This window comes from Corapipo altera, unplaced genomic scaffold (genome assembly GCF_003945725.1).
Source record: "Corapipo altera isolate COAL_440 unplaced genomic scaffold, ASM394572v1 61167, whole genome shotgun sequence".
NCBI classification, from domain to species: domain Eukaryota; kingdom Metazoa; phylum Chordata; class Aves; order Passeriformes; family Pipridae; genus Corapipo; species Corapipo altera.
Genome location: NW_020884949.1, coordinates 809,232 through 835,363, shown reverse-complemented (window position 1 = coordinate 835,363; position 26,132 = coordinate 809,232). Strand labels below are relative to the sequence as shown.

The 26,132-nt window shown below is 35.3% G+C and overlaps 1 protein-coding gene across 1 annotated transcript in view; it reads left to right on the top strand.

The window, feature by feature from the left end:
• The first annotated feature begins 5,088 nt into the window (after positions 1–5,088).
• Positions 5,089–26,132, top strand: part of ALDH1A1 (aldehyde dehydrogenase 1 family member A1) — a 33,100-nt gene continuing 12,056 nt past the window's right edge. The window contains exons 1-8 of the mRNA XM_027662894.1: positions 5,089–5,214; positions 5,515–5,633; positions 12,856–12,960; positions 16,903–17,043; positions 19,983–20,112; positions 21,157–21,218; positions 22,744–22,872; positions 25,303–25,416. Coding sequence (XP_027518695.1) covers positions 5,544–5,633; positions 12,856–12,960; positions 16,903–17,043; positions 19,983–20,112; positions 21,157–21,218; positions 22,744–22,872; positions 25,303–25,416 — 771 coding nt within the window. The 5' untranslated portion in view covers positions 5,089–5,214; positions 5,515–5,543. The remainder of the gene's footprint in view (positions 5,215–5,514; positions 5,634–12,855; positions 12,961–16,902; positions 17,044–19,982; positions 20,113–21,156; positions 21,219–22,743; positions 22,873–25,302; positions 25,417–26,132) is intronic.

The following is a 26,132-nucleotide window of genomic DNA, read 5'->3' as shown; positions in this document are numbered from 1 at the left end:
TAGACCTGTTCCAACAATGTTCCATGTTCTTTTTACAGTGGGGACCCCAAAGCTGGATGCAACACTCCTGGTAGGGTGTCATGAGAGCACAGTAGAGGGGTGGAATCACCTTCCTTGATCTGCTGCCTCATTTCTATTTGTGCAGCCCATGATACTTCTAGCTTCCGGGCTGCCAGTGTATGTTACCAAGACTGTCGACCTTCTCATCCACCAACACCCCGAAGTTCTTCTCCTTAGGGCTGTTCTCAATCCATTCTTTGCCCAGCCTGTACTTGTCCTTTGGGTTGCCCCAATCTAGCTGCAGGACCTTGCACTTTGCCTGTTGAACTTCATGAGGTTCATACAGGCCCACGTCTCAAGCCTGTCCAGGTCCCTCTGGATAACATCCTTGCTCTCCAAAGTGTTGACTGTGCCACACAGCTTGGTGTCATTACCAAACCTCCTGTGGGTGCACTTGATCTTACTGTACATGTCGCTGACAAAGTTAAACAACACTGGTCTCAATAATTTATTTACACTCCAGAGGCAACATTGTATAGTTCATAAATGGTAGCTAGGAAGATGTCTCCCTGTGGTGGGTGAAAAAAATAAAGTGAAAGCCACCTCACACATCAGTACCTATCTCTAGTAAGGTATTTGTATCAAAGGTGGATAAATTGTCTTCCTTTATAGCAACCAATAATAATTATTGGTTAATAATAATAATTATTCACATATAGCATACTGTTTGGATTACTAGGATACTGAGCTACTTTGTGTACTTTGGAATGAACAGATCTGTGCTCCAAAATACTTGTGCTTCTTACCACTGATTACAGAGAGTTGCTATATACGTAGCTCAGACATAGATAGCTGTATCACTACGATGTAAATTTGTTGAGGTGTGACCCATTCCATTGAGCTAATCGTGATATATCATGTTGTTTCATCCCAACAAAATCAAAGAGTGGAAATATTTTCTAAAGAGGGTTTTTGACTGATTTTCTTCAGTAAACTTGACTTACAGAGCCACTGGTCCACAGTGGTGTCCCTGTGCTCAATGATAATGCGTTAATACACTTCTGCCCATGAGTGAGTAGGTGTTACAGACTTTTCTACCCTGAGCCTGAAGTTCCTTCCTAGGTGCTCTGTTGTCTCTTGTATTGTTGTCATACTTTGCTGTCTGTTATGAAAGGGATTTGTCGCAAAGGTCCATATTTATCATACAGGTGAACAGGGAGTGTTTGGTATGTGTATGGAATCAGAAGAAAAGATCTTGCTCCACTAACAGGTGGGGCTCTGCATGAATGGGAAAGACATCCAGCTGTGGTTACTCACGCTTCAGTGTAGAGGAAGGAAACACTTACCTGTCCCTCCCTGCAACAAGCGTATCTTGGACAAAAACATTATTATGGATTCAGCAGAGAATAGGCCTCGTGACAGCATCCACTATCAGCCCAAGCACTAGTAACAAGAAGTTATTCAGCGTCTTTGATACCAAGCTTACAAAATTAGTAGCACTAGTTTTTCTTACGCTGTCTCTTCCCTCACTGCAGTGAACAAACGGAAGTTAAATCTGGCCATTACTGGAGCAAAGGTGTTTCCAGGAATCAGCTAAACAGTAGTTAGTATTATGCCCTGTTTGTGGAGGTATTATAGAATTGCAGAATCATAGAATACACTGAGCTGGAAGGGACCCATCAGGATCATTGAATACAACTCCTGGCCCTGCACAGGACACCCCAAGAATCACACCATGTGCCCGCGAGCATTGTCCAAATGCTTCTTGAACTGAGACAGGCTTGATGCTGTGACTACTACGCTGTTCCAGTGCTCAGTCACCCTCTGTGTGAAAAACCTTTTCCTGATATCCAACCTAAATCTCCCCTGACTCAGCTTCATGCCTTTTCATCAAGTCCTCTCACTGGTCAGGAGAGTGAAGAGAATGTAGAATATTCTAACACATTTCATCATATGCTGTTATCATCCATGTAGCAAAAAGAGAAAGAATTTTCAGTAATTGAATTCAAATTTCAAACTCAAATACATAGTTATGCATGTGTCAGCTGCCTCACTCCAGGATTTTATAGGTCACAGGAATTTTATAATAAGTGAAGAACTGCTAATTGTGGTCAGAGATACCTGTAATTATATAAAAGAAAAACTTGGATTTTCAGAAATGCAAGATAGTGCTGTGCAGAAGCTAAAGGAATTTGTTCAGCAGCCTTGAGGATCTTGTCATTTTGATTTCAGTAATTCACAAATAGAGTTATCAGAATTTTAATATCCCACCATCTTTGGACTATAAATTTATAATGGCAAAAGTGGCAAAAAGTGACTACTGTTTCTGTTCTACTGCCATTAATGGATGGCATAAGGAAGATTAACAAAGCAAATAAAGCATTTCAGAGTGAGAGTCCACAGATTTCACAAATCTCAATGATTTCCACTTTTAAAACATATTTTGGTGCTTTTGACACTTAGATCTTCCACTCCTGATTTAATACCCATTTCTGTCAGTACCAGTAGGGAATCTGCTTGAATCACTGAATAACTCCCTATCTTAAGTCCATGTATAATCTGAATTTGGAAAAAGTTGTTCAGATAATCAGGATTTTCAGTAACAGAGATATTGTCTAAATAGAGATTTTTCAAAGGATTTTTTTTATTATAAGGTTTTTATAAAGTGTAAGCATGTACTTAAGTATTAGAGATTCAGTCTAAATTCAGCATAGATGATGCAAAACAGCTACCAAAGAGTCGAGTGTAACAGCATATTCTGTGCAACACCTATTCCAGAGAACTTTGGACGATAGTGTGTGAGTCACCATGGAAGATTATTAACTTCAGTGTTTTGAATTATAGCAACTGTGTAGAGGTTACTTACTCATTCTTGAACTGCACATCCTTATTAAGCTGAAATGTGAAAAAGTAGTGATTCAGGATGGAGGAAAAAAGCCATAGAATAAAAACAGCAGAAAGCCGTAATAAACAAGAACATGGTATATGAGGAAAATTAAATAATTTCTACACTAGGTTAAAAGCATTCCTAGGCTGAAAATAAATAGGAAAGTTATTGGAGACAGGACTGGGATGAATGCAAACAGTTTGTCTAAGCAATAGTTTCCTAGAGAAAGGGGGGGAAATCATTCATCAGAGAAGTTAAAGGGTTTATTGACATTAATGGTAATGCTTGGAGCAAGTCTCAACAGATAAGGTCCAAGGAAAAGGCAACTGGATTGCTCAAGATAGCAAGTAAACTTTTAAAGAGACAAGATTTTTCAACAATATACAAAGTCTAGAGAGAAAAGAAAGGACACACAGGAAGAATGGTAGTGAAGAGGATTCATGAAATCCCAGGAGAAAGAGGGAAACACAAAAAAAAAAATGAGGGTCAACTATGTGTTAAATGAATAAATGGTGTGGAAAATAAAGCGATAATATCCAGCATGTTTGGAAAAGTTGAAACTTTCACCCAGGGACATCTCTAAGGAGATTTCAGGTCATCCTTATAGACATGGAAAGATGATAAATGCTATCATTTTCCAAAGCAGTTATCATAATTCTAGATCGAATATTTAAAAAAAAAAATCAGGAATGCTGTGGTACATAAATATGAGAATGCATTTAGAACACTATCATTTGGGATACAGATCTCTTACTTTACTTGAAACAAGATAAATCCACTGATCTCTGTTTTGTAGATCCAGTCAGGCAAATCTGAGCAATTGGCATGTGAATTAACCAGAGACAAACTCTTTGTGGCTAATGGAGAAAAGAGTGACAGGAAGGTTATTAGAGTAGACATTAGTGTCTAAACCTGAAAATTACAAAGAAAAGTAAAAGAAAAAAAATTGGTACCCAAGGATAGGGCTGAAAAGTTATATTCCAAATAGAAATTAATAAACCCTATTTAGATATTCTGGGTTTTGTATGAAATTCAAAGACATTCTCTAAGGCAGGCAAACACTGTAACCCAAAATGTTAAGGTCTGAAGGTACTGTTCACAAAACTTTAAAGTATACCGTTCTTTGCTTGGGTGTCTTAAGCCAGACAGCTAAGGCAGAAGACCTGAAGGATGCATGCCAAAATAAGTAACAAGCAGGTAACCTTGGATATCAGGATGTTACGGCAATAGGAATGGCTGCTCTTCATTCACATGACAGGGTGAATGGCTGAAACTTGTTTAAGTCCACACTGCTCTTTATATCTCACTGAGAGAAGATTATCATGATAATAGAATTCTTTCTTATCCAGAAATAACTTGAACTTTTCTAAAGTTCAGAAATTCTTGCTCAAACCATATGTCCAAACACAAAAATCATCCATAATAATTAAGGCATGCCTTTTAATTCAGAAAGTATGTGAAATATAATTAATGTATGGCAAGATTAATCTTGTGATATATCCTATCTCATCTGTCAGTTAAAGGCCTTCTATTGACAGATGGTGTAGATGATGCCTGATACATGAGTTAAATGTGTGCAGTGAGTTTTACAAGCATCTGTGTAGTCTCAGTCAAAGCAATGAGATCATTTCTCTCTATTTCTATGGCATTAATCCACAGTGCATATATCAAAAGCCTAGCATAGAAAAACAAGTTCTGGGAGACCACCAATCAGAAAAGGAAGGATTTAATGAAGAAAGGAGTTTCTTGTGCCTTATAAAATGATTTTCCTGTAGAAGAGATACCTTTCTCATTGAATAATCAGAACAGGACATTTATGCACCAGTGGGTTTCACCTGTGTAGAAAAATCTTGTCTATTGAATGATTTGTTTTGAACTCAGTTATTCCAAAGGGCACTGTGGTAAAAATTTTGTCCTTAAATTTGTGGTGCTATCTGGAAAAAAAATAGCAGCAAACTTTTGCTCAGTTCTGCCCGCAGAGATTTTCTGGATTGATCATTTTTTTTCTTACCTTCACATTTCTTGAAAAATATGTGAAGGATTTTGTATCACCATAGTCTTCCCTTATCTCTGTGATCTACACAACAGACATTAATTACAGTACTTTTAATGTACTCTGAACATATTAAAATGTAATCTAAAGTGGCTTGTTTTTAATGAATGCTTTCTAGCTCTGGTAATTATTCTCATCAACTCTCCAGTGAGAAGGGCTTAGTTTGTTTCCGGAGCTAACAAGTCTGTCTTTACCTTCAGAGCTGCCTTCAAGTACGTGAAGAACTCTACATTAAATCTGGGCACCTGCCTGCTGAGAGAAAGCAATTTTACAGGTAAGATGAGGAGTCCTAAAACTCTGTTCCCCAGTAAGGAATTTGTAGTGTCTGCCTAAGCAGACTGTTTCAGCAGTGTTTGCTTCATCGAAATCCCAGCTCAGTGAAAAGGCTGTTGCTTTCGGTCATAAAAATAAGTAGTGTCATTTTCTCTTTGCAATGAATTCTTTCATCCAATCATATTCCTGTATGCAAATATACCATAGCTGGTTCAGATAAAAAAGCACAAATAAAGCTAGGGGCTCAGTCAGGACAAAAATCACTGCACTTCCTTTATACCTCATTTCACCTGTGTTTCAGGAACATCCTCAAACTTCTCAACTGAAAACATGAAGAAGCAAGGTTCAGACAGTAACTCTACTACAGTTACGCCAGCTCTACCAGAACCAATCAAAGATCTGAAAATTAAGTACACCAAGGTTAGTAGCATTTGCATTTCTTAATCTTTTTTTATGCATTTAAATTAGACAGTAGGATGTGCTCAGTTTAACATTATATACTATGGAAGCCACTGTAAATCAGTGCTTAAAATGTTTGTTCTGACCAAGTTCTGATTTTACACATATTAGCAATTGATGTTCAGTGATCCTTTTAACCTAAGTTAAAGCACCTAATTGTGTAAGAATGATACAATCTTTCCATAGTTAATTTATGGTGAGTTGTTTTTCTCCTGAAACAGATTTTCAGCAGTGGTAAGTTTCTCAGAAAGTATAAATGAAGCAAAGAAGGAAAGGTTTCTACTATTATATTTTTCAGAAGAGTGAGAGTAAACTAAAATGTCAGCATATTGCATCGTGTTATGATCAGATTTAAATAATTATACCTAATAAGAATATGTGGAAAGGGATATGTGAAAATGAAACTAAAATAAAAATAATTCTGCTCACATGTTAATCTTAGAGATAATGAATCTGTTTTTCAGCTTAAACAAGTAGCTATCAGTAGTCTACCAACACTAACTACTCAATATTACCATAAACTTTTTGAAACAAAAAATTCTTCTCCATATACATTTAGAAATATACAGATAAAGAAGGTTTGTATCCAGACTTGTGCTTCCAACTTGAAAAGACTCTTTTCCTGTTTTATACCATAATATTATATCATAAAACACAGATATCTCCTAGAATTTTCAAAAAAAGTGTAGGCAGAGAATATTGAAACTCTACTCTCTGAAACATTCAGGTAGAACAATTGATCAGAAAGGACCTCTTATCTTTGGAGACTCCTTTATCACTGTTCTTTTTTTCTTGATACTGTTGCAAGGGAAATAATATTATTTTCTAGAGCCACTGCTTATTTTCTTTTCCAAAAGCAAGGTATTCAGCAATCATCTAAATTAGTCCTTTTGAATTACATTCTATCCTATTTTTTTAGTGGAAAAAATCGAGCAGATTTCAATGCATATCTTTCTTGAATAAATCACACAGGATCCTACTTTGTAAATATTTAACAGACTAGGAAAGCTATGTAGTTCTGCCATGCCACGTGATAGCCCGCTACTGCTCTTCCTGTCTCAAAAAAAAAAAAAAAGGCTTTTTACTATTTGATTTTTTAGTTTTCCGAAGGAAGTCAATTAATATGAGCAAAACACTGACTGATGTAACTGAATATTCAAGATATGAATTCCTGTAAAGATTTTTGTCCTTCTAAAATATTTCACTAGCAAAAATCCATTCTGTTAATATAAAAATCAACCACAAGACAGCCAGCCAAGGCAATTGAAAAGTCTATAGTTTGTAGTGTGCAATCAAGGAGAGTGTCACATTCCAAATATTTCTTTTGCCTTTGCAATAAAGTTGTATATATAATTTGTACCTGTGCAGAAATGCAATGCACTGGTTTGCAAAATCCAACACACCCTTGTGGAGGTTTGATCTTTGCAATGCTTTCCTTCTGTCTTCAAACACCATATAGGATGATCTGAAAGCCACAGCAGTCTACTGAGAGACAGAGATTTGGGATATTAGAAATGCTGGCCCATATCCAGCACTCATCTCACAATTTAATAAAGTTTTTCCACTCTTGCCTTTGCACCCATCCTGTTCCTCTCCTGTTAGAGAAGTTAGAACATAGGGGTGGCTGACTACTTACACTGGAAAGAATGAGACAACGGAATCACTAATTACTGCTGATGTATTACCCTTTCTGTCTGAAGCACATAGGATCAGATCCTTCATTTCTGTACACTCTAATTTTTCTTTTCCTACCATTATGTAATATCAACAGCCATTGCATGAGAATCTGAAGAGAGGTCATCAGAAGATGGACTTTCCTCTTTACTTAAAACTGTTTTATTTTCTATGAGAGAGATCATTTGAGGCCTTTCACAGAATTCATTTAACTAAGTATTTCCATATGAATCTGGATTTATAGGTAGGTATAGCTACATTTCAGATTAATCCTTTTTCATATGTAACATGTATACTAGTATAACACTTAACACTCCAGGGAATTTCAGTTTCAACCATCAAATGGAAGTATTTTAAACACTACAATTGGCTTGGATTTTGAACCACAAAATGATCTTGAATTGGTTTCATATCTGAATCTCCTTTAAAGATATGCCCGTGAACTGAATAAGTTTTGATAGCTAGCTAAAACTATACTAGTAAATATTTTACTTAGTCAACACTGAAGAATTAGACAATGGTTGTGTGACAAATACTTTCTGTCATGATGCTTTCACATACCCTAAGCCCTGTGGTACTCCTTTAATCAGAGAAACTCAGATTAGTTAATTATTAGGTTGTCAAATTACACGAGGGGGAGAAAATGGCTGAACATTCTCTCAGTAATCTGCATGTGGAATATCAGAAAGTGTGGAAGGTTAAGCCACTCTGAATAAAGAAAATCATAGCTGAGCATCAATACATTGCATCACTAGCTTCAAAACAAAGAAATATAATTGAAATGTCTGGGGAAAGTTAATCTGCTAGAAAGGTACTATAGAAACTCACTCTTTTTCAGATCAGCTTGCTTTGTAGACACAAAGCGCCTCACTGACAAATAAAAAAATTTACATAAGTATTGAACAGAAAGAGTGTGTTCTCTGATTATTAGCTCATTGCAGCAGTAAAATATAATTCCTATATCAATAATAGCATACAATTCCAAGGGAGGGGAAAAAAGTTACATGAAATATTAGCGAAACATAAGATTCTCGTAAGGAAAAACCTGAGGTGGGAAAAAATAAGATTTCACAGCAGATATTCTATACTGACATATTTGCTTAAAGTTAAAACTTCATTCTTTAGTAGTTCCTTAAATAATATTGCATATTTTCATTTTATTTTTTAAAGCATACAGTGAGAGTCCATGATGTATTTTGAGACTGGTACGTTAGAACTTACAGCACTTGAAATGTGCCTCCTCTTGGGCCACAAATCTTTAAGGTCTAGATGTATCTGTAAAATTTACTGCCAAGTAAATTTTAGCGTATTACAGTACTCAAGAATATCTGAATGACTGCCATAATCTCTAAGAGCAGGTGTACATGGGTGCCAGCAGTTATTCAGCACTGCGCATCATCTCACCTGAGTGATGCTGAACTGCCCTCGGCATGCGTCCAAACTCAGCCCTGATGTCTCTTCACTGTTCCTGACCTGTAAAAAAATGCTGTTGGTGTAATTCCCTGGTTTATAGTCTGCATTAGAAAGCTTGTGAGCAGTCAGCTGAGCAGCTGTTCAAATCTGTTGGTCCCTTTTATCTTCGTGAAACAGTCAACGGGGCTCATTTGAAAAGTATTGAGAAGAAAAACTTTATTACAGCAAGGAGCAGATTTATGGGTGGAAGAGGTTTTGCTTTTTCTTGTACAATAAGTCTGATATCTAAATAGAAGATAGCTTAGACATTTAATTTCATGTTTACAAAATTATCCTTAATAGCTAAATTAGGAATAATCCACATTTTAATTGGTTCTATTTCATTTCTTGACTACACTTCTGTATTATTTTTAAAAATAATAGTGAATTACATTAAAATTCTTCCCTAGAAAAGAGTAAATTTATAGACAGATGCTGATACATAATCTTTGCTACAGCAAAAATTAAGTACTTGCTTCTTTAAGCTGCACTTTTAAGTCATTTTGCAGAAGCACTGAAGCCTGAATCCCTGTACAGACTTTGTACAATACTGAAACCACAAAAAGGGGATTCTTTTCCTAAGGAAGATTCAGCAAAAAGTTACGTTTCGTAAAGTGATGACACCTAATGTAAGGGCCCTAAATTTATTTCAGCAGAGCTGTGGTGAGGTCCATCTGAAACAAAGCTGTACAGAGTCAGCATGAGCTTTCCTCATGCAGCACAGACACAATTATGGCACTTCCCATCTAGCAGATACTTTTGTATTATGAACTCACAGTCCTTTCAAAATACTCCAGGACTGAACGAAACGAAACAACTGAGATGACAGAAAAAAAGATAAAGTCCAGGTCTTGTCTCCCCATTCTCTGCTCTGGTCATTTGAATGATGAAATCAATTGTGTAAAAAGGATAGAAATACTGTAGTCTTGCAGGGAACTTCAACCCCACAGGGTGAATGGTGTTAGATCATTTGAGCTGAAACCAATCGTTTCAGAGAAACAAGATTTTACAGCACTCTGTCATTGTGAAATAAAGACAGTCAGAGGGGTTTGACTGCCTGTTGATGGGCTCTATTTGAAACACTAAGCTTTAGTAGTGTACAGTCTCATTTACAGGAAATGTGTATTTCCAATTCTACTGCAAAGAAACCTGAAAGTCATTAATAATTTGAGTAGTTGAAATAAAAATACATCTTCTCTCCTAAAATTCCAGTGAGGTAATATTTACAAAATACCTGCAATGATGTTTCTAAATCCTTGCAAAACAAAATTGTACTCCTAAACCTCATGGGCCACAGTTAGTCATCACAGACAAAGCCCTGCACAGCACTTGCCACAGAAGGGTTGCATTTATGTTTGTCTAGATGTCAGTGGAGTTCTGATTGACTGACAAAACACTGTAAACTATTGCAAGATGATCCCAAACATAATTTTTCTCAGTCAAGGTTGTTGTTAGAGGCTGCTGTCTGCAGGTACTTTGATGTTGCCTTGACTTAGAGATCCATATCCTTTTTGTTTGTAGCAAATACTCCACAGCATTTAATGAGCATGGCTGAATGCACATTTACATGTACAGCTGCCTGCAACGTATTAATACAGCTTACTTGTAGAGTTTTGACTTTTTCTTTCTCTTTTTTATCTTTCACACCTGCATTTCCAAGGCTGCTATCTAGCTTATGAAAGACATCTGGATAGTTTGATTTATACAGCCCTGTTACAATGTTGTATATATATTTAATATAGCGAAGTTATGTTTTAAACAGAAACGGTATTAGAAACATCAATAAGAGATATATTCTAAACTGATACTATGGGCAATATTGGTTGGCGCAATAAATGTAGTATTTAAACAAACACTTCAAAAATTTCCAAAAATGGTATGTTTTGCTATTATTCCTTTCATGGACAGATATGAATTTAGCATACTGTAACATCATAGCAGTGTTATGTTAATATTTACCTTTCACTTTGTCTCTTTTCTTGGCAATATGTCTAGATGGGGGAGAGAGGGGGTGTTGCACATTTAACCATTTAACTGTTGTCTTTCTCCTTTCACCACAGGCAGAATTTTGTATGGATAATCTTATAACCAGCTTCATCACTTGTCTGAAATTTTCAGGGACTTTCCAGGGATTGATAGCTTTTGTTAAATCAGGAGTTTGCTGGTCAGTCCTGATGGTCAGACATTACAGTGACAGCCTGTATAAGGAGTCCACATAGAGACAATCTGAAACATACAGGAATATATTAAATTAAATATATTAAATGGCAAATTGCTGCCATATTCATTTATTCAAATATAGTATTTTATTGATTTTGATCATTATTCACAAAATATTCCCTAATTATTGACTACCACTCAGTCAGAGTAGGCATTTTGAACACTATGCAAAAAAATCTATTTCTTGAAATCGGACACATTTTCATAACATATGTGGTTGTGGTGGAAGGGTTTAGTCCCCAGGTCTGTGTGACAGGAAGTATTTATCCTGTAGTTCTGGTGTCTTGACTTTATCTGCCCCAAAGTATTTTCTGGTTTTCTATTTCAATTTTCCTGCTACTCTAAGCAGCAATGCTAGGTTCTTTATCCTAATGGAGAAGAAACAGGAATCACATCTTTTCTGCTAGGTGGTGTCAATGGCTAAGCTCCAGTGACTAAAGGTGAGGCAAGACACCTTAACCATAAAGAGAGGCACAGTTTGAGCTCAAAATACTTGATACTGTCATTCAGAGTCTGACATGGTCTCAATGATGAGTATGAGCAAGACCTTACCTGCATGCCAGCAACGCAGGGGTGTTGGGAGAGAGCGAGAAGGGAGAGCACCAGCCCACCAGCACCAGGAAGGTGGGTTCAAGCATTGGGAGGGCATCTCAGTGTGGAGACTCCACTTTATCACTGATCCAGAGATCACAGAGACAGTCAGGCAGAGGAGGACAGGTACTGTTAACATCAGACTGTATACCTTATCATGTTCATTTCAAAGAGCAACCTACATAACAGTTCTTAACAACATAGTCTCCTCTTTTCAACAGCTGTGCTTTTATCAGGTCTTCCCAAAAAGCCTTTCCTTTCTTAGCCTGTTTTGAGGCTAACCTACAGTCAGAAAAAGTTAACCCCCTCCAACAATTTACCAACAGTGCCTCACACATGGCAGGCTCTAGAGTTGTACAGATCTCGTGTATCCACATGTAAGACCTAGGTTCTATTTTGCATTTGTGAGCAGAGATAAGTACCTCAGATTTCACCCAGAGATCCTTACACATGTCCTAAGCACCCAGGACCATCTGGATGCAATTCTGTGCAATGTGCTCTAGGATAATCCTGCCTGACCTGAGATGTTGGACCGTATGGTTCCACTGTGGTTCCTTCCAACCTTATTCATTCTGTGATTCTGTGATTCATTCAATTGACTACGGAGAGGGTTTTTCAGTCTCAACTTTAATTTCAGAAAAGTGTTGTTGGTTTTGCTTGTTTTGGGCTTTTGATTTGGTTTGGTTTAGTCTTGGTTGGGATTTTATTTTCTTTGGCAGGATAGAGTGAAGAAAAATCAAAGTAAACCTAAACACAACAGTGCTCTACAAGATACTTCTAATTTAAGGTATTATACTCACTAAACCCAAGGACTGGGTCTACTTCTGTCAGGCTGTGTAACAAGAAGGCCCTCCATCCCTACCAACCCTGTGAACACAGGAAACCCAGGTAGTTCTAGGTAGGTCATTTAGGGATGTACCTCCCTTGCACATCACAGATTTCAGTTCGAGAAGGGAAGGACCCCTTTGTAACAGCATATTTTTATGATATGAAACAAAGTAAAAATATAATGTAGAGAAAGTTTGCCTCTTCAAAAGAAGGCAATTTTAAAAGGCTGATCCCTGTTATGTTAACATGTGATTACTTATCTCTTCAGAATAATTTAGAAATGGCTATTCCAATTTTAATTCAGGTATCTATCAATCAGGAAACTCTCAGGTATGAAAGATAGGTTTATTCACCAAAGCAGATGACAAACAGTTATATATGTGTTACTAATATTGTTGCACTCTTTCTTCCCCTGCAGATATTTATAAACAATGAGTGGCATGATTCGATCAGTGGTAAAAAATTTGCAGTCTTTAACCCTGCAAATGAAGAGAAAATCTGTGAGGTTGAAGAAGGTGACAAGGTAGAGTTTTCTTTCTTGCTTTTAATTCTAACTTTAAGTTTACTTCTTCATCTTAAAAGCAGTAAGGCAAGCAGCCATCTCTGTGATGTAACCACCTTAGGCATGTACCTACTTCATTCTGTACACTTCTGCAAAATAATTATCTTTTTTTTTTTTTATTAAGCCACAATATTTTTTGTAAAGAGACAGTGAAAAAACTGATTTACCTTAGGATCTCGGTCATATAAGAAAAGTTCTAAAGAAATATTTTTTGCTGGGTTTTTCTTACTAATATTATCAGTTCCTTTTTCTTATCTGTGATCAGTGACATCTAAAAACTTAATTGGGAGTCTTTGTTATTTTTTCTTGCTCTTCCTTAGTCAGTAATGTAACCTGTTCATTACACATTTATATAAAGCTTTTTTATTATAGATAATATGAAGAGGGTAAATACTTATAATTTCCCACACAGACTCTGTGAAGATGATTATTACCATCAGCATTTTTATGAATATGTCTTCTCAGTATTGCCCCTTCAAATATTTTGGAAAATATATTGGAACATGGTCCTAAAAAACACTGATGTTGAATGTGGCCTATCAAGTAGTCACTAATTCTACCAAAAATGATCTACTTAAAACATGTTGAATCAAGAAATTTAAGCAGAGGACTAAAAAACTTGTTGAAAACTGCATACAAACATTTTTTGTATGTATTTATGAGATTCCCTAGTGGAAAATTACAGACAGATGTCATGTAATCAAAAATATATTGAAAACCTAAGTGCTAAGATCTATATTTTGTTATATTATGTGCTTTTCTCATGAAAAGGATTTAGCTAGTCCTACTATATAGTTTAAATGTAAGTTATCAAGTTGGGGAAAAGGTAGTTATTTAAATAGGACAGGCAACATTGCTGAACAGTTTTAAAAGTGATGACCAATTTTTCCTATAAACTCTGAGAAAGGAAGCATGAGAAGTGAAGGCTCTATTTCCAGTTCAAAGATGACTGTAGCTGGAAATGAAATTGTTTTTATAATTACTGATTTGGTTTATTTCATTTTTATTTATTTATTTATTCATTTATTTATTTATTTCATTTTTTTACACTTTTCCCCTCAAGGTCAGTTTTTTACATCCAAAAATGAGGAAATTTTTTCACATTTCTCACAAAATGACGTTATTTAAGTAAAGAAACATGCATACCTAGAATGTTTTGTATACAAGCATTTTTTAAGCTTAGTAGTAAAATATTCATTAAACACCTTTTTATCCAGGAGATACTGTAAAATTTATAAGCTACTTATGCATGTTATAAACTCATAAAAAATTTATTGCCAATATAGTAAGCATAGGCTCTTTCAGAATACTTTAATTTACTGCACAAAGATTCAGTCTGAAATGAAATTCTCTTTTGAGAAATACATTCAGAATCATTCACTCATTAAATCTTAGTTACTCTGGTCCATAATTTCACCACGAATCTCCTAATAAACTTTGTCTCTAAGGCTGTCTAGCACATAAGCGATAGTGACCACAAACTTCTAAGAAGGTCATAATGAAGACACATTTTAAATTTTTTTTAGAAAAACATGGCTGAGAAAGTGTGTTTTTAATTATTTCATATATCTAACCAGAAGTTTTTTCAAAAGCCTTGCTTTTGTCCCACTTACCTATATCTAGTGCTGAGACAGTGATATTTGATCATCCTCAAATTAAATTACTCATGACTTGCAACTGTTCAGTTACCACACAAAATTTTTGTAGTTTTATTTCCTTACCAGCACTCCAGCAACTCATTAAATAAAGAGATAATACTATTCGACAATCAGGTTTTCTTTCTCTTCAATAATTTTGCAAACTAATGTGTAATGACAACTGCTATTAACTAAATTGCCAAGTGAATTGTACAAATCTAGTAAATTACACAGCCATTATGAACCTAATATGTTAGAACCTAGACTTCAAATAATGAGTCAAAAGATTTTAGGCATTTAATTTGTGCATACAATAGCGTTGACAAAAGACTGTCCCATTCCTTGTAGTAGTATTTTTAAAGAAACGAGGAGATTACAAAGCAAAGACATATATGTGGGTGAGAACTGTTCCCTTTCACTTTGATGGCTCTTTCAAACTACATTCCTAATCCTAAAGGCTCCTAGTAATAATAAAACAGCTCAACAAATGGTCCGTGTATGCAAAGTAAATGTACGTAAACTAAATGTAAAAAAGTATAAACTGGCCCAGAAAAGTCTTTATACTCATGTACCTGAAATAAATTTCATACTGTTAAAGAACAATAATTTTTTTATTACTTTTCATTCATGGCCCTTTAAAACCTTTATCTTATTTCTCTTGGTTTTAATTATTTCTGCACTTCTAGTAGAAAGAACATATATAGTTTTAATTTGCATCATTTGTACTAGTATGACTTTTGTTTCCCCCTTGTCCTTTTCCAGTAAAGGCTAAGCCATAACCAGTCAAGTCACATTGCAAAGCTGTAGAATATTTATGACAGGGTTTCACAGATAGTGATGATGTATTTGACAACATTCTGAAGATTCTGAAGAAAAGCAATTCTTCTTAAACTGGTAGATTTCAGCTACCTGATGTAGATGACTGGTCAGTACGATCCTATAGTAATGGCTATGTTATTTGTATAGTTCCTTACTACCTTTTCCTGAACTTCCTGGAAAAAAAATTGGGAAGTTCTGTGGGCCTCCTGCTTAACAGGTCTGTGCTGAGCTTTCTAAGCCACTAACCCACCTCACTCACAGCTTTTAAAAATGTGTTCCTGGCTATCAACATCAGTTAGAGATTTAAGATCTGGTTCATGTTTAAAACTAATGATTTTGGTGTTAACTCAGTTGACTTTGCTGACTTAGTCAACCTTGATAGTGCTTTCCCTGGAGAAGAAAGCACTGATTAGCAAACAGCAGCACAAAAAAGTTTGAAAGAAATCCTTCAAACATTGCATACAAATTTCTCAGGGAAATGTGACACGTACAGAAACCTCTTTTTTTTCTTTTTTTTTTTTTTCCTTGATATTTGTTTTTCATTTCTAACAAAAAAAATCTAGAATGAGTCTCCTTTTTATGTCATTGTTTTCCCGGGTAAAGTTTTACAAGAATTATGAAATATAGGAGAATTCCAAGTACTAAAACCTTCTCACAAGAGATTTTTAATTTTTGGGTTTTTTTTAAATCCTGGAACACCATTTGCACAGAATAGTTACATATAATTCATCATAGATTTTCCTTCTACAGTGAAAGCCAAATGATAAATAACAAAATATGCTATAAAAACTATTAATGGACTGACAAACTAGCTGACATATTCAAAGACAATGTTTAGATTTCAAAATATTTAAGCTTAGCATTCTAAACTGGGTGCTTTTTTTAATTTTCAAAATAATTTTAAACATAAATTTTTCTTAAATCTTCACAAAATAAATGTATTAATTTGTCTTCCTCAATAATAAATTTATGTTCATTTTATGAAACATCCTAAAGCATAGATTTTTCTAACCTGGTCTTCACTACATCACAAAATAGTTTTAGATGATAAATAATTAAACATTTAACTTGCAGATTTGGGCATCTCTTTCTAAATAAAAGAGAATAAATTGTATCATCAGTGTAATTTTTTGTTGTATGAAGAGGGCTTGAAAACATATATTTAAAAAATAGAGTTCCTTAATATGCTTTTATTTTAGAAGCTTTGAGAACCGACCACCTGTTTCTCATACAATTTCACATTGCTGAGATAGCAACAGAAGTGTTTGAAAAAAAAAAATAACTCATACATTTTAAATTACTGTACCAATTTTGATTAGATTGGTCTTGGTTTCTCTTATTTAAAATTTAAGTTAAATTTCAAGTTAAACTTCACATAAGTAACAGCCAAAAAGACTGATGACAGAATCAATTACTGATTTTAAAAGCTTCTCTTTTTTCCCCACAGGAGGATGTAGACAAGGCAGTTAAAGCAGCTAGAAAGGCTTTTGAGCTTGGGTCACCCTGGCGTACAATGGATGCTTCGGAGCGAGGAAGGCTCTTGAATAAACTAGCTGACTTAGTTGAAAGAGATCGGCTGATTTTAGCTGTGAGTATGATATGTGAACAAAAAAAATGGGACAAAAGTCCTGATTTAAAGAAAGATACAAGGAAGTGTAATGCGCCTACCTTTCGGAAAGTCAACTTTCTTAATATTTGTTTTTCATCTCTACAGCAAAATGACCACAGTAAGCTGTGTTGTACTCTGACCTATTAACATCCCAAATCCAAAATGTACTTGAGTATTTGATCACTTTAAAGTGATACTTAAACTACCTACAATCACAGTAATTTGAATTGCTGATTCTTAAGGACATACTAACATAGATCACATGGTTAACATTTTTATACACCAAAGTCAGAACAGAGGCCTAAACACAAATCAAAGCCTGAATCAAAGCCTAAACTCAAAGCCTGGCTCAGTGCTTATAGATGATACAAGTCAGAACTGGGAGAAATTTTGAATTTTGTGGCTATATATTTCATTATCACTGGTCCTTCATTAACTCCAATTTGAAGCTGGTAAAAAGTGATAAAGCTTAATCAAAACCAAAGGCATCAATGAATTATTTAAAGGGAAGAAGAACATGAGGGGTAGGGAATGATGTCCTGTCTTTACCAAGTGCTATGTATTGGCTATTTTACTACACCTAACAGCAAACACTTAAATTGTAACGCCCCCACCTACAGATAGTGAACTAAGTCAAGAAATAACATGTAAAATAGAAATACATCCCTCCCCTTGTTTCTGTACCACATATGATGCTATTTCAAGAACATTCTGAAATTAAAATTTAGGCAGGATTACTGTTTGCACTGAAGATGAATACTGGTTTTCTGACAACGGCGTAAAAAAATTTAAAGAGAAGAAGTATTATCACTCAGACTGATACAGCTACAGTTTGAAGTATTTAGCCATCAGCCATAAACCATACTGTTGATAAGCTCATAAAATTTACACCTTCAAATATATAAAACCTACAAAGCACCTATTGCTCATTATATGTCCTTATGACTGTACTATAGTTTCTCAGGAGAAATCTCAGGTGGCTGGAACTTACATCTTTTACAATGCTAGACTTATTTGAGATAAGAGAGACAAAATTATAGGAGAGGTGTATTTTTAATAGGAAAGTACATCCCCTTGTCAATTAAATATTGAATAACCTGGTATTTGTTTCTTTATTGTAGAGCCTAAGGCATTATAAATTCAAAGAGGATGAAGATATAATAACATTTTTTTTCTACAGGAAAAAACATTGAATTAGTTTTTGTTCCCATTTGCCATTTTCATAAAATGAAAGTATTGCTTTTCTCTGAGGTCCCTCCCTAGTTTCTAATTTACTGACTTTGTTTATATTTCTTACATCTTACTGCCTTACTCCTTTCCCCTTTTAGATAAGGTATGTTTGAATGAACTGTTTTCCAGACTTCATCAAAGTGAAGGGAGATTTTCTCCACTCACAGTTTATCCTACCTGCAAAACTAGTACTACAGAATAACAAATAACCCTAGAGATCACTATATCTCTAGCCCTAGAGTACACTAGAGATCAAAATAGATCCCAAAAGCTCATTGCAGAGGTATTGTCCTGTGTTCATGCATCTAACCATGCTGAAATTACTGGTTTACTGTTTTGTTTAATGATAACATGTTTCAGAGGCTCAACAGCCCTACAGACAGGTGAATGGAACAATAAGTCAAAGCAGGGGACTGAAAAAGCCACTGAGAATTGTGTTTCTTATGTTTCAGTCTGTTGTGAAGTTGAAAGCTAGAAGATTCATAGGTTTGAGGACAGGGAATAATTTTCTCCCATTTCCAAACAGAACAAAACAGTGCCAGACATATTGCCTGGAACGGCAAGGGCATATCTCACTTAATCAGTTCCTTGTTGCAGAAAGCCATCAAAAATTGTTGTCTTCTCTGTTTGTTCTGTTCTCTTCCCAAGTATGATATCTGAAAAGTGTCCAGTCAACTAAAACTGTAGACTTCACTGGGACACTATTTTTGAAAAACTGTTCTTAAAGGATCAGTCTGTAGATCCAACCTGAAATGATAAAGAACCCCAACAAATTTAGAAAAGAAAAATGTATTTCTAAACCTGATTAGATCGTGAAACCATAGTCTGGGTTTTTGCTACTGAATGTCATAACAGGATTGTTAACAAAGCTGGAGGTCCTCAGTGTCTCTGTTTTGGAAAACTAAGGAAAAAAATTAGGGGTGCCAAAAAGATATTGACACTGTTTAAGAACAGCATGTGGTCTTTAACTAGATGTCCCAATAATTAGGGGTATGGAAATGGCCTTAATCCAAACCACACTCCTTGGATTTGGCTGGAAATCAACCCTATTTAGTGCTGGTGTTTCTGTGGGTGGAGCAGAACTGGCCCACTGAAGAGTTATAGACGTTGAATGAATATTTACTGATCATTATTGTAAAAGTTTATATCTGCCTGGCATGGAGAATCAGGTTTAGCTTCAAATAAGACCAGTTAGATCACTCAGTTGGTAGTTAGCCAATAAAAGAGAGTCTCCTCTGTGTAAATATATATATGTTATGGTATTATATGCCATGATTTGAGTCTTCTTGATGACATGCGAGGAAGACCACTCATTTTATTTGCATCAGTTACTTGCACAGAGTCCTACCTGATCTCTTGACCTATGCTTGCAGAATATTTAATATAAACTAGAACAGTGTAACTGATTCAGATGGGAGAAATATTATTGTTTTTTCAGTACATCTTACCATTACAAATTTGCCATGATAATGCTACCTGCATAGCTCCAGATAAATAAACCATCATGAAAATTTCTCACTTGTAAATTGCTATCTTAAGTTTTTCAAACACTGTGTCCTTCAGAGGGGAATTAATCTAAATGTTTGTACTAAAGACAAAAATCCTCAACCTGAACTACCAAAAGCTAAATGACAAAGTACAAGCATAAGAACCATTATCGGTATTTGATATTAATGTTTTAATTGCAGACAATGGAAGCCATTAATGGTGGGAAACTCTTTTCCACTGCCTACCTAATGGACTTAGGTGCCTGTGTCAAATCATTACGCTACTGCGCAGGCTGGGCTGATAAAATCCATGGGCGTACTGTTCCAATGGGTGAGTATTTTTGAGATAACAAAAGTACAGAACTGAAGCCAATGAGAGCTGTAAATAACTGACTTTTATCTAAAAGTTGTGCTACACAGAAAATATCTCTAATGGAAAATGTTTCAGATAGTTTTTAATATAGGTTATTAAAGATTTATCATAGTTTTCAATTTAAACATTTAGTGCAGTTCTTCACATTTATTTCTTGTTCTATACACTACTAACCAGTATTGTTTATTGACCAATAAATTTAACCTATATGTATATCTCAGAAACCTGTAGTGTACTTTTGCATAGAAATTTATGGTTTATGCAAGACTACAGTAGTGAAAACCAGATATTTGCTTATTAAAGCTAAAATTAGCACAAAGAAGTAATTTTTGTTTCAGTTACTGGATAATGTAGTAGGAAGAGTAAGTACTAAGAGATAGGAAGAAGGAAAGAGTATTTTGCTAAAATTTCACTCCATTCCCTTTCCCATTATGCAACTCTGTGAAAACATTGTCTCTCAAGCCACCTTTTCTCAGAAGGACAAAGCAAAGAATGGCAATAAAGAAGGAATTAAGGAAAACTGGAGTGATAAATACTTCCAACTTTTTTTGCATCACGTAGATCTCTATACTAGGCTTAACGGAGCACATGTTTGTTTGAATCAAAGAGAACTTTATACTTAATGGATTTGATTTAAGCTGAGACCTGATATTAAAAAATGTCTGATATGTACGTAGGATTTAAAAGAACACTTTCTGAAACAAAAAAAGGCGATAAAAGAAAAAAGAAATTAAGAATGCTCATTGGTGTGCTGTGCATACTACATTGAGAAGCAGGGTTATCGCTGCAAAAAGTCAGTCACAATAAAAACCTTGGACGAAGAAAGTAGGCATTGAATCCAGATGTGCTTTATGGATCTTTTCATGGTTAAAATTTTGAAAATATAATTTATAAGTAAAATTGTATCCAGTTAAGTTTTGTATTCAACTTTATCATCTTTCTGATTTAACTATCTCTCACAAATGCTTTGTCTGCATGTCTAATTATTTCTTTGTCCCATAGATGGAAACTTTTTTACATTTACAAGACATGAGCCTATTGGTGTGTGTGGCCAAATTATTCCTGTAAGTTGCAACTATTTATATTCCTTGTTACAAGTGGAAATGCTTTTGAAATTTTGTCTATGCAAATGCACTTGTGAAAAATTACTAACCAGAAATTTTCAGATCCTGAAAGATAAAGACTATCCTGAGTACCCAAATTCTGCAACACAATTTTTGATGAGTCAGCCTGGTTCAACCTTGTCTCCCTCCTCCCTGTATATCGAGGGAAAATAAATCTCAAAAGATTGACAGAATAGTTTGAAAGATGAAATTAGGGTTAGGGTTAGATTCTGAAATACTCACCTTGTCTATTAGGTTTGCTCAAACATGTGAGTCCCACACAGGTTCCTGATGTCTTTCAGTTGAGCTTGAAGATTTCCTATCCCTTTATACCACCACACTGATTTGGAGAACATCGCTGGGATAGTTTGGATCCAGTCTCTAGGAGAGCTAGGAAACTGATGGTTTAGATTCTCTTGTAGGTCAAACACAAAATATTTCAAGTAAAACACTCAGTTAAGATAAGCTAAAGAACTATAATCACTAGTTGTGACCATTTTAATAAAATTACATACTGGAAATATAAGCAGCAATTAGTACAAACACTGCCTTCCCTAATAAAATGTTCAAGCATTTCTGAGTATGTCTTAATTTTCTCTTCATTAAAAAAAGAACCACCAAGTTGGAGGTTTCCACATCAAGTAAAATTTTGAGGACTATGTGAATGTTGCAAACCACTTTTGATAGCTCAATATTTCCGTTTCCTTCCTCTCACACAATCCTACTTTAATAATGAATATTCAGAAAATCCTGTAATTCCTCAGTTTGTGTTATTTATGCTCCCACTATTTTTGTTGATAGGGTGAGACTGAAATGAGACAAGGACAGAGAAAAAGAATAGTTGCATGTATATTTCTCCAAGCCTTTTTGATATAATTGGAAGCTCTTAACTGCCTTTTTTCCCATTTATAAAGATGTCTTATGAGCTGAGGCTCGTGGACTCAATGCTTCCCAAACTATTAGAAATATGTTTATAGAGGCAAAGAGTTTTTATACTGGTCACATTATCCCTCACATTGCAGAACACAGGGTCCAAAGCAGTCAGCTGCTCTGCAGTCTGTCTGGACTGACCACAACCAATAACCACCATTGAAACTTCCAGGGAAGAGGGACAGGGTAGCATTATTTGTTATTACCTTGCCTCCCTTAGAAAACTGAATTAATGAGGGATGCGATCATTTACAATAGCAAAACTCCCAATTGCACCACTAATTCAACAACTGTCTGTAAGGCTATTAGGGGAGTACACTTACTGTTTCTTGAGCTTTTAACTAGTACCTTTGATCTCCTGTACTTACATATACAAAAATCACTGATCTTTGTGTTATGTGGTTTGCCAGTTGCTTTTTCAAAATATCTTCATTCTGAAAGGAGTTCAACAAAGAGTTCAACACCGAGTTGACAATTTGCACTATTATAACAAGAAAAGCTGAGGTATTTTGGCAATGTATTAGAAATCGGATACACTTTCTCATCTGTCTTTCAGTGGAACTTCCCATTGGTTATGTTCATGTGGAAGATTGCCCCTGCCCTTTGTTGTGGAAACACCGTGGTTGTCAAACCAGCAGAACAAACTCCACTCACTGCCCTTTACATGGGATCCTTAATTAAAGAGGTAAGTCATAAACAACAAAGTTATTTGCCATTCTCAGAAATGTAAGAGTATACTGCAGCTGAAATGCCACAGAGGTAATATAATCAGGCTGGCCTCTGCCAGTACTTTTCATTGCATGCCTAGCCTTGTACTGTGGAACTTGCCTTACTGTAAACCAGTGAAGACAATCTAGGGCAAAAGTATGCATATCTTTCAGCCTAGTACACACATACAAAACCCCACAACAGCCATTTAGAAAACTCCATTCTTTCAAAACTATATTTGTATTACTAAAGCACAGTACCTTTCAAAGTCGAAAGGAAGCAAGAACTCATGCATGTGGGTAGCAAGGACTTTATTAGTATAGTTATCCCGGAGAAAAACCTGTTTGTACAGCTTTTTTTTTTTTTTTTAATTGAACAAAGTCTTCATCAACCTGGGTTTATTATTAACAAGGAGCTGTAAAATCGAACTAGTGAGTGCTGCCAAACCTGTGAACTCTCTTCACACAGAAACTGTGAGAATACTCTTTGTTCTCTTGAACACGAGAGTGTGTTAGTTTCTTCTGTGTCTCCAGAGTTAACCATGGTGCCCAGGCCAGCAAACACCCACAGAGAATAGTTAAATAGTTTAACTTTCTTCCCAATAAAATCAACAAATATAATCTAACATGTTTCAAAAGTTGGCACAGATGTCAATAATCACCAGGGCAGTAACCTTGCAGAGTTTTAATGGAAATGACTTGGCATATTTTATTATCTGTTTCAAAACAATGATTCAGCAGAGCATACTGACCGATTATGTATTAATATTACACAGAAACTAAATGACTATCAGGATCGACCCAAGTCCTGCTGTTATTGCATCACATAGTAAATGCTATTAGATACTATTGGGGATGAGGAATTGCACTAAAAAATATTAGAGACACCTTCCCTATTCATTTTTAACAATAAGTATCAGAAAGTATATGTCTCTGAAAAAAGTAATTTTACAGGGAAAGTAACTCAATTCTCCTATCACTTTAATGAACTATCTGTTCTGATATTCTGATTTCCTGAAAAGAATGCTCATAAGTGGGAATGTGATCAGTATCCGATTATACACACAAAGTTGGAGCCAAATCTCTGACAGTCATCACTTCAACAGCTGCTTTAGACTTGTGAAAATAGCTGAAAGTCTAATTTAACTTTCTACTTCTCAAGTGTCCACATTAAAAAAAATATTATCACTTTTATTAATCTTCACTATAGTTCTTAACAGCCCTCACAAGTCTCCCTTTTTAATATACGGAGAAGAGCTTCCAAAACAAACATGAAAATTAAATGTTCAAAGTGACACAGTGTGAATTAGTTCCATAAAAAATTACTCTTCTTACTTTTCTCTACAAATTAAGTATGAAATACAATGCTAAGCAAATTAAAGAAACCTCATTGCCTCATCAATTTCAGGGTAAATATTAATCTAGAATATTAAATGAGGATAACAAACATGGACAGAGTGTATCTGAGCATGAAATTGTCAAGAATAAAAATTGGTAGAATAAAAGTAACACTCTGGTGTTGATAACACAGGACATTAAGTTTTAGGAGCTGCAACTCACCACCTGAAATTCCAAATAAAAATTGCAACGTTGGCATGTAATGTCGAAGTCCTGTTTAATGCTACAAAGAGACTCATTTAAGTGATAATGCAGGAGATGAATCTTTTTAGTATTTTAATTCAATGTTTACTCTGCAAGTGCCATTAAGATCCCATAGCTGCTGACAAAAAATCCAACTACACTTCACACATCCGTGGAGTTTGCCTGACAACCTGCTGGAAGAAAATAGCTTATGAATGGAACATAACTAATACAGGATTGAAGGGAAATCATAGATTTGAACAACAAGAAAAGTCTATTTCCATAAAAAATGTGCAGGATATTGGAAGTGTGCATATCTCAGGTGACCCGCTTTTTCATACTTGGTAGCTGATCTACCTCTTTTTTGCTGTAAACTGTCATGTTGCCCACTCTACTTTCAACCTACATCCAGAGGAACAAGCAAAGACATTGAGTTTGAAGTAGTATTTCCATCATTTTTTTAATAGAATTTTAGTCAGCAGATCATTAATTAAATTCCATCTAGCATATTTGTCAATGTCCAGAAGTCAGGAAGTACACATGTTGATTTAAACAGCTTTAATGAAGCAGACATAAAAATAAGCAGTCTTTCTTTACACATCTGACTGAGTGAGAAAAGAAAAAAAAAAGTATTTCTTTGGAAATGGCACCAACAAGGAACTAAAAGGGCATAAATACTGTGAGAATTAAAACAGTTGAGGATGTAGGGCTGAGAATAAATGTATGGCTGAGAAAGATGGCTGGAGAAGGGAAGTAAAACTGCCAGAGACATATTCTTCTAGTCATTATCCTTCCCCAAATTTACAGAGTTCTTTCTTCTAATTCAGGCAGGATTTCCACCTGGAGTTGTGAACATCGTGCCAGGCTTTGGACCCACTGCTGGAGCAGCAGTTTCTCACCACATGGATATAGATAAAGTAGCTTTCACAGGCTCTACAGAGGTACTGTAATGAATGCAAGAAAATATAAGCAGGAAATGTACCCCTCTGATTCCCACAAATGATTTAATGTCTTAACTTGTTCTATGTAATTATTTTAACTCTCATCTTTCTTTTGACTGATGGTTTGTTAAACAATATCTGTTTAATGATTTGTTGGTTATTGTTAACTTTAAACATATTTAAACAGTATTTGCTATTGCTGGTAAGCCCTTCAAACAAAGGCAGTCAATGAGATAACTAGGTTCTAGTATACCAAGGCTATTTTAAGTCTTATGCATTTAAAACAGAACATTTTCATAATATAGTTTGCACCTTTTTTTAAGAAGCTCTGTTCCCTTTAATTTTAATAACAACAGAATGGTAGGAAGGTATCTAAGAAATCTCATTCCTGGTTCTGCACACAGTGATGGCTTTTTGATATTTCAATGATACTTAGTATCATCTGGGTGGTCTTAGAAGAGTATTTGGATATATATTAGTTTAATAATTAAAAGAAAGGTCACTGTTAATTTTCCCTAATCTTCACCCTGAAGAACTGTGAGTGATATAATTGAAGACTTCTCATTACAGGCATTATATAGCTGTACTCTTAATACAGTTCATTATATTGTCTGTCTGCTTGCATGCTAAATGGAAAAGCTGCCATCTGGCCTCTTAGCTTCTTGGATATAGACTCCAAAGATAAATATCATTCCCTTTTGTCAGGGATCAGTACA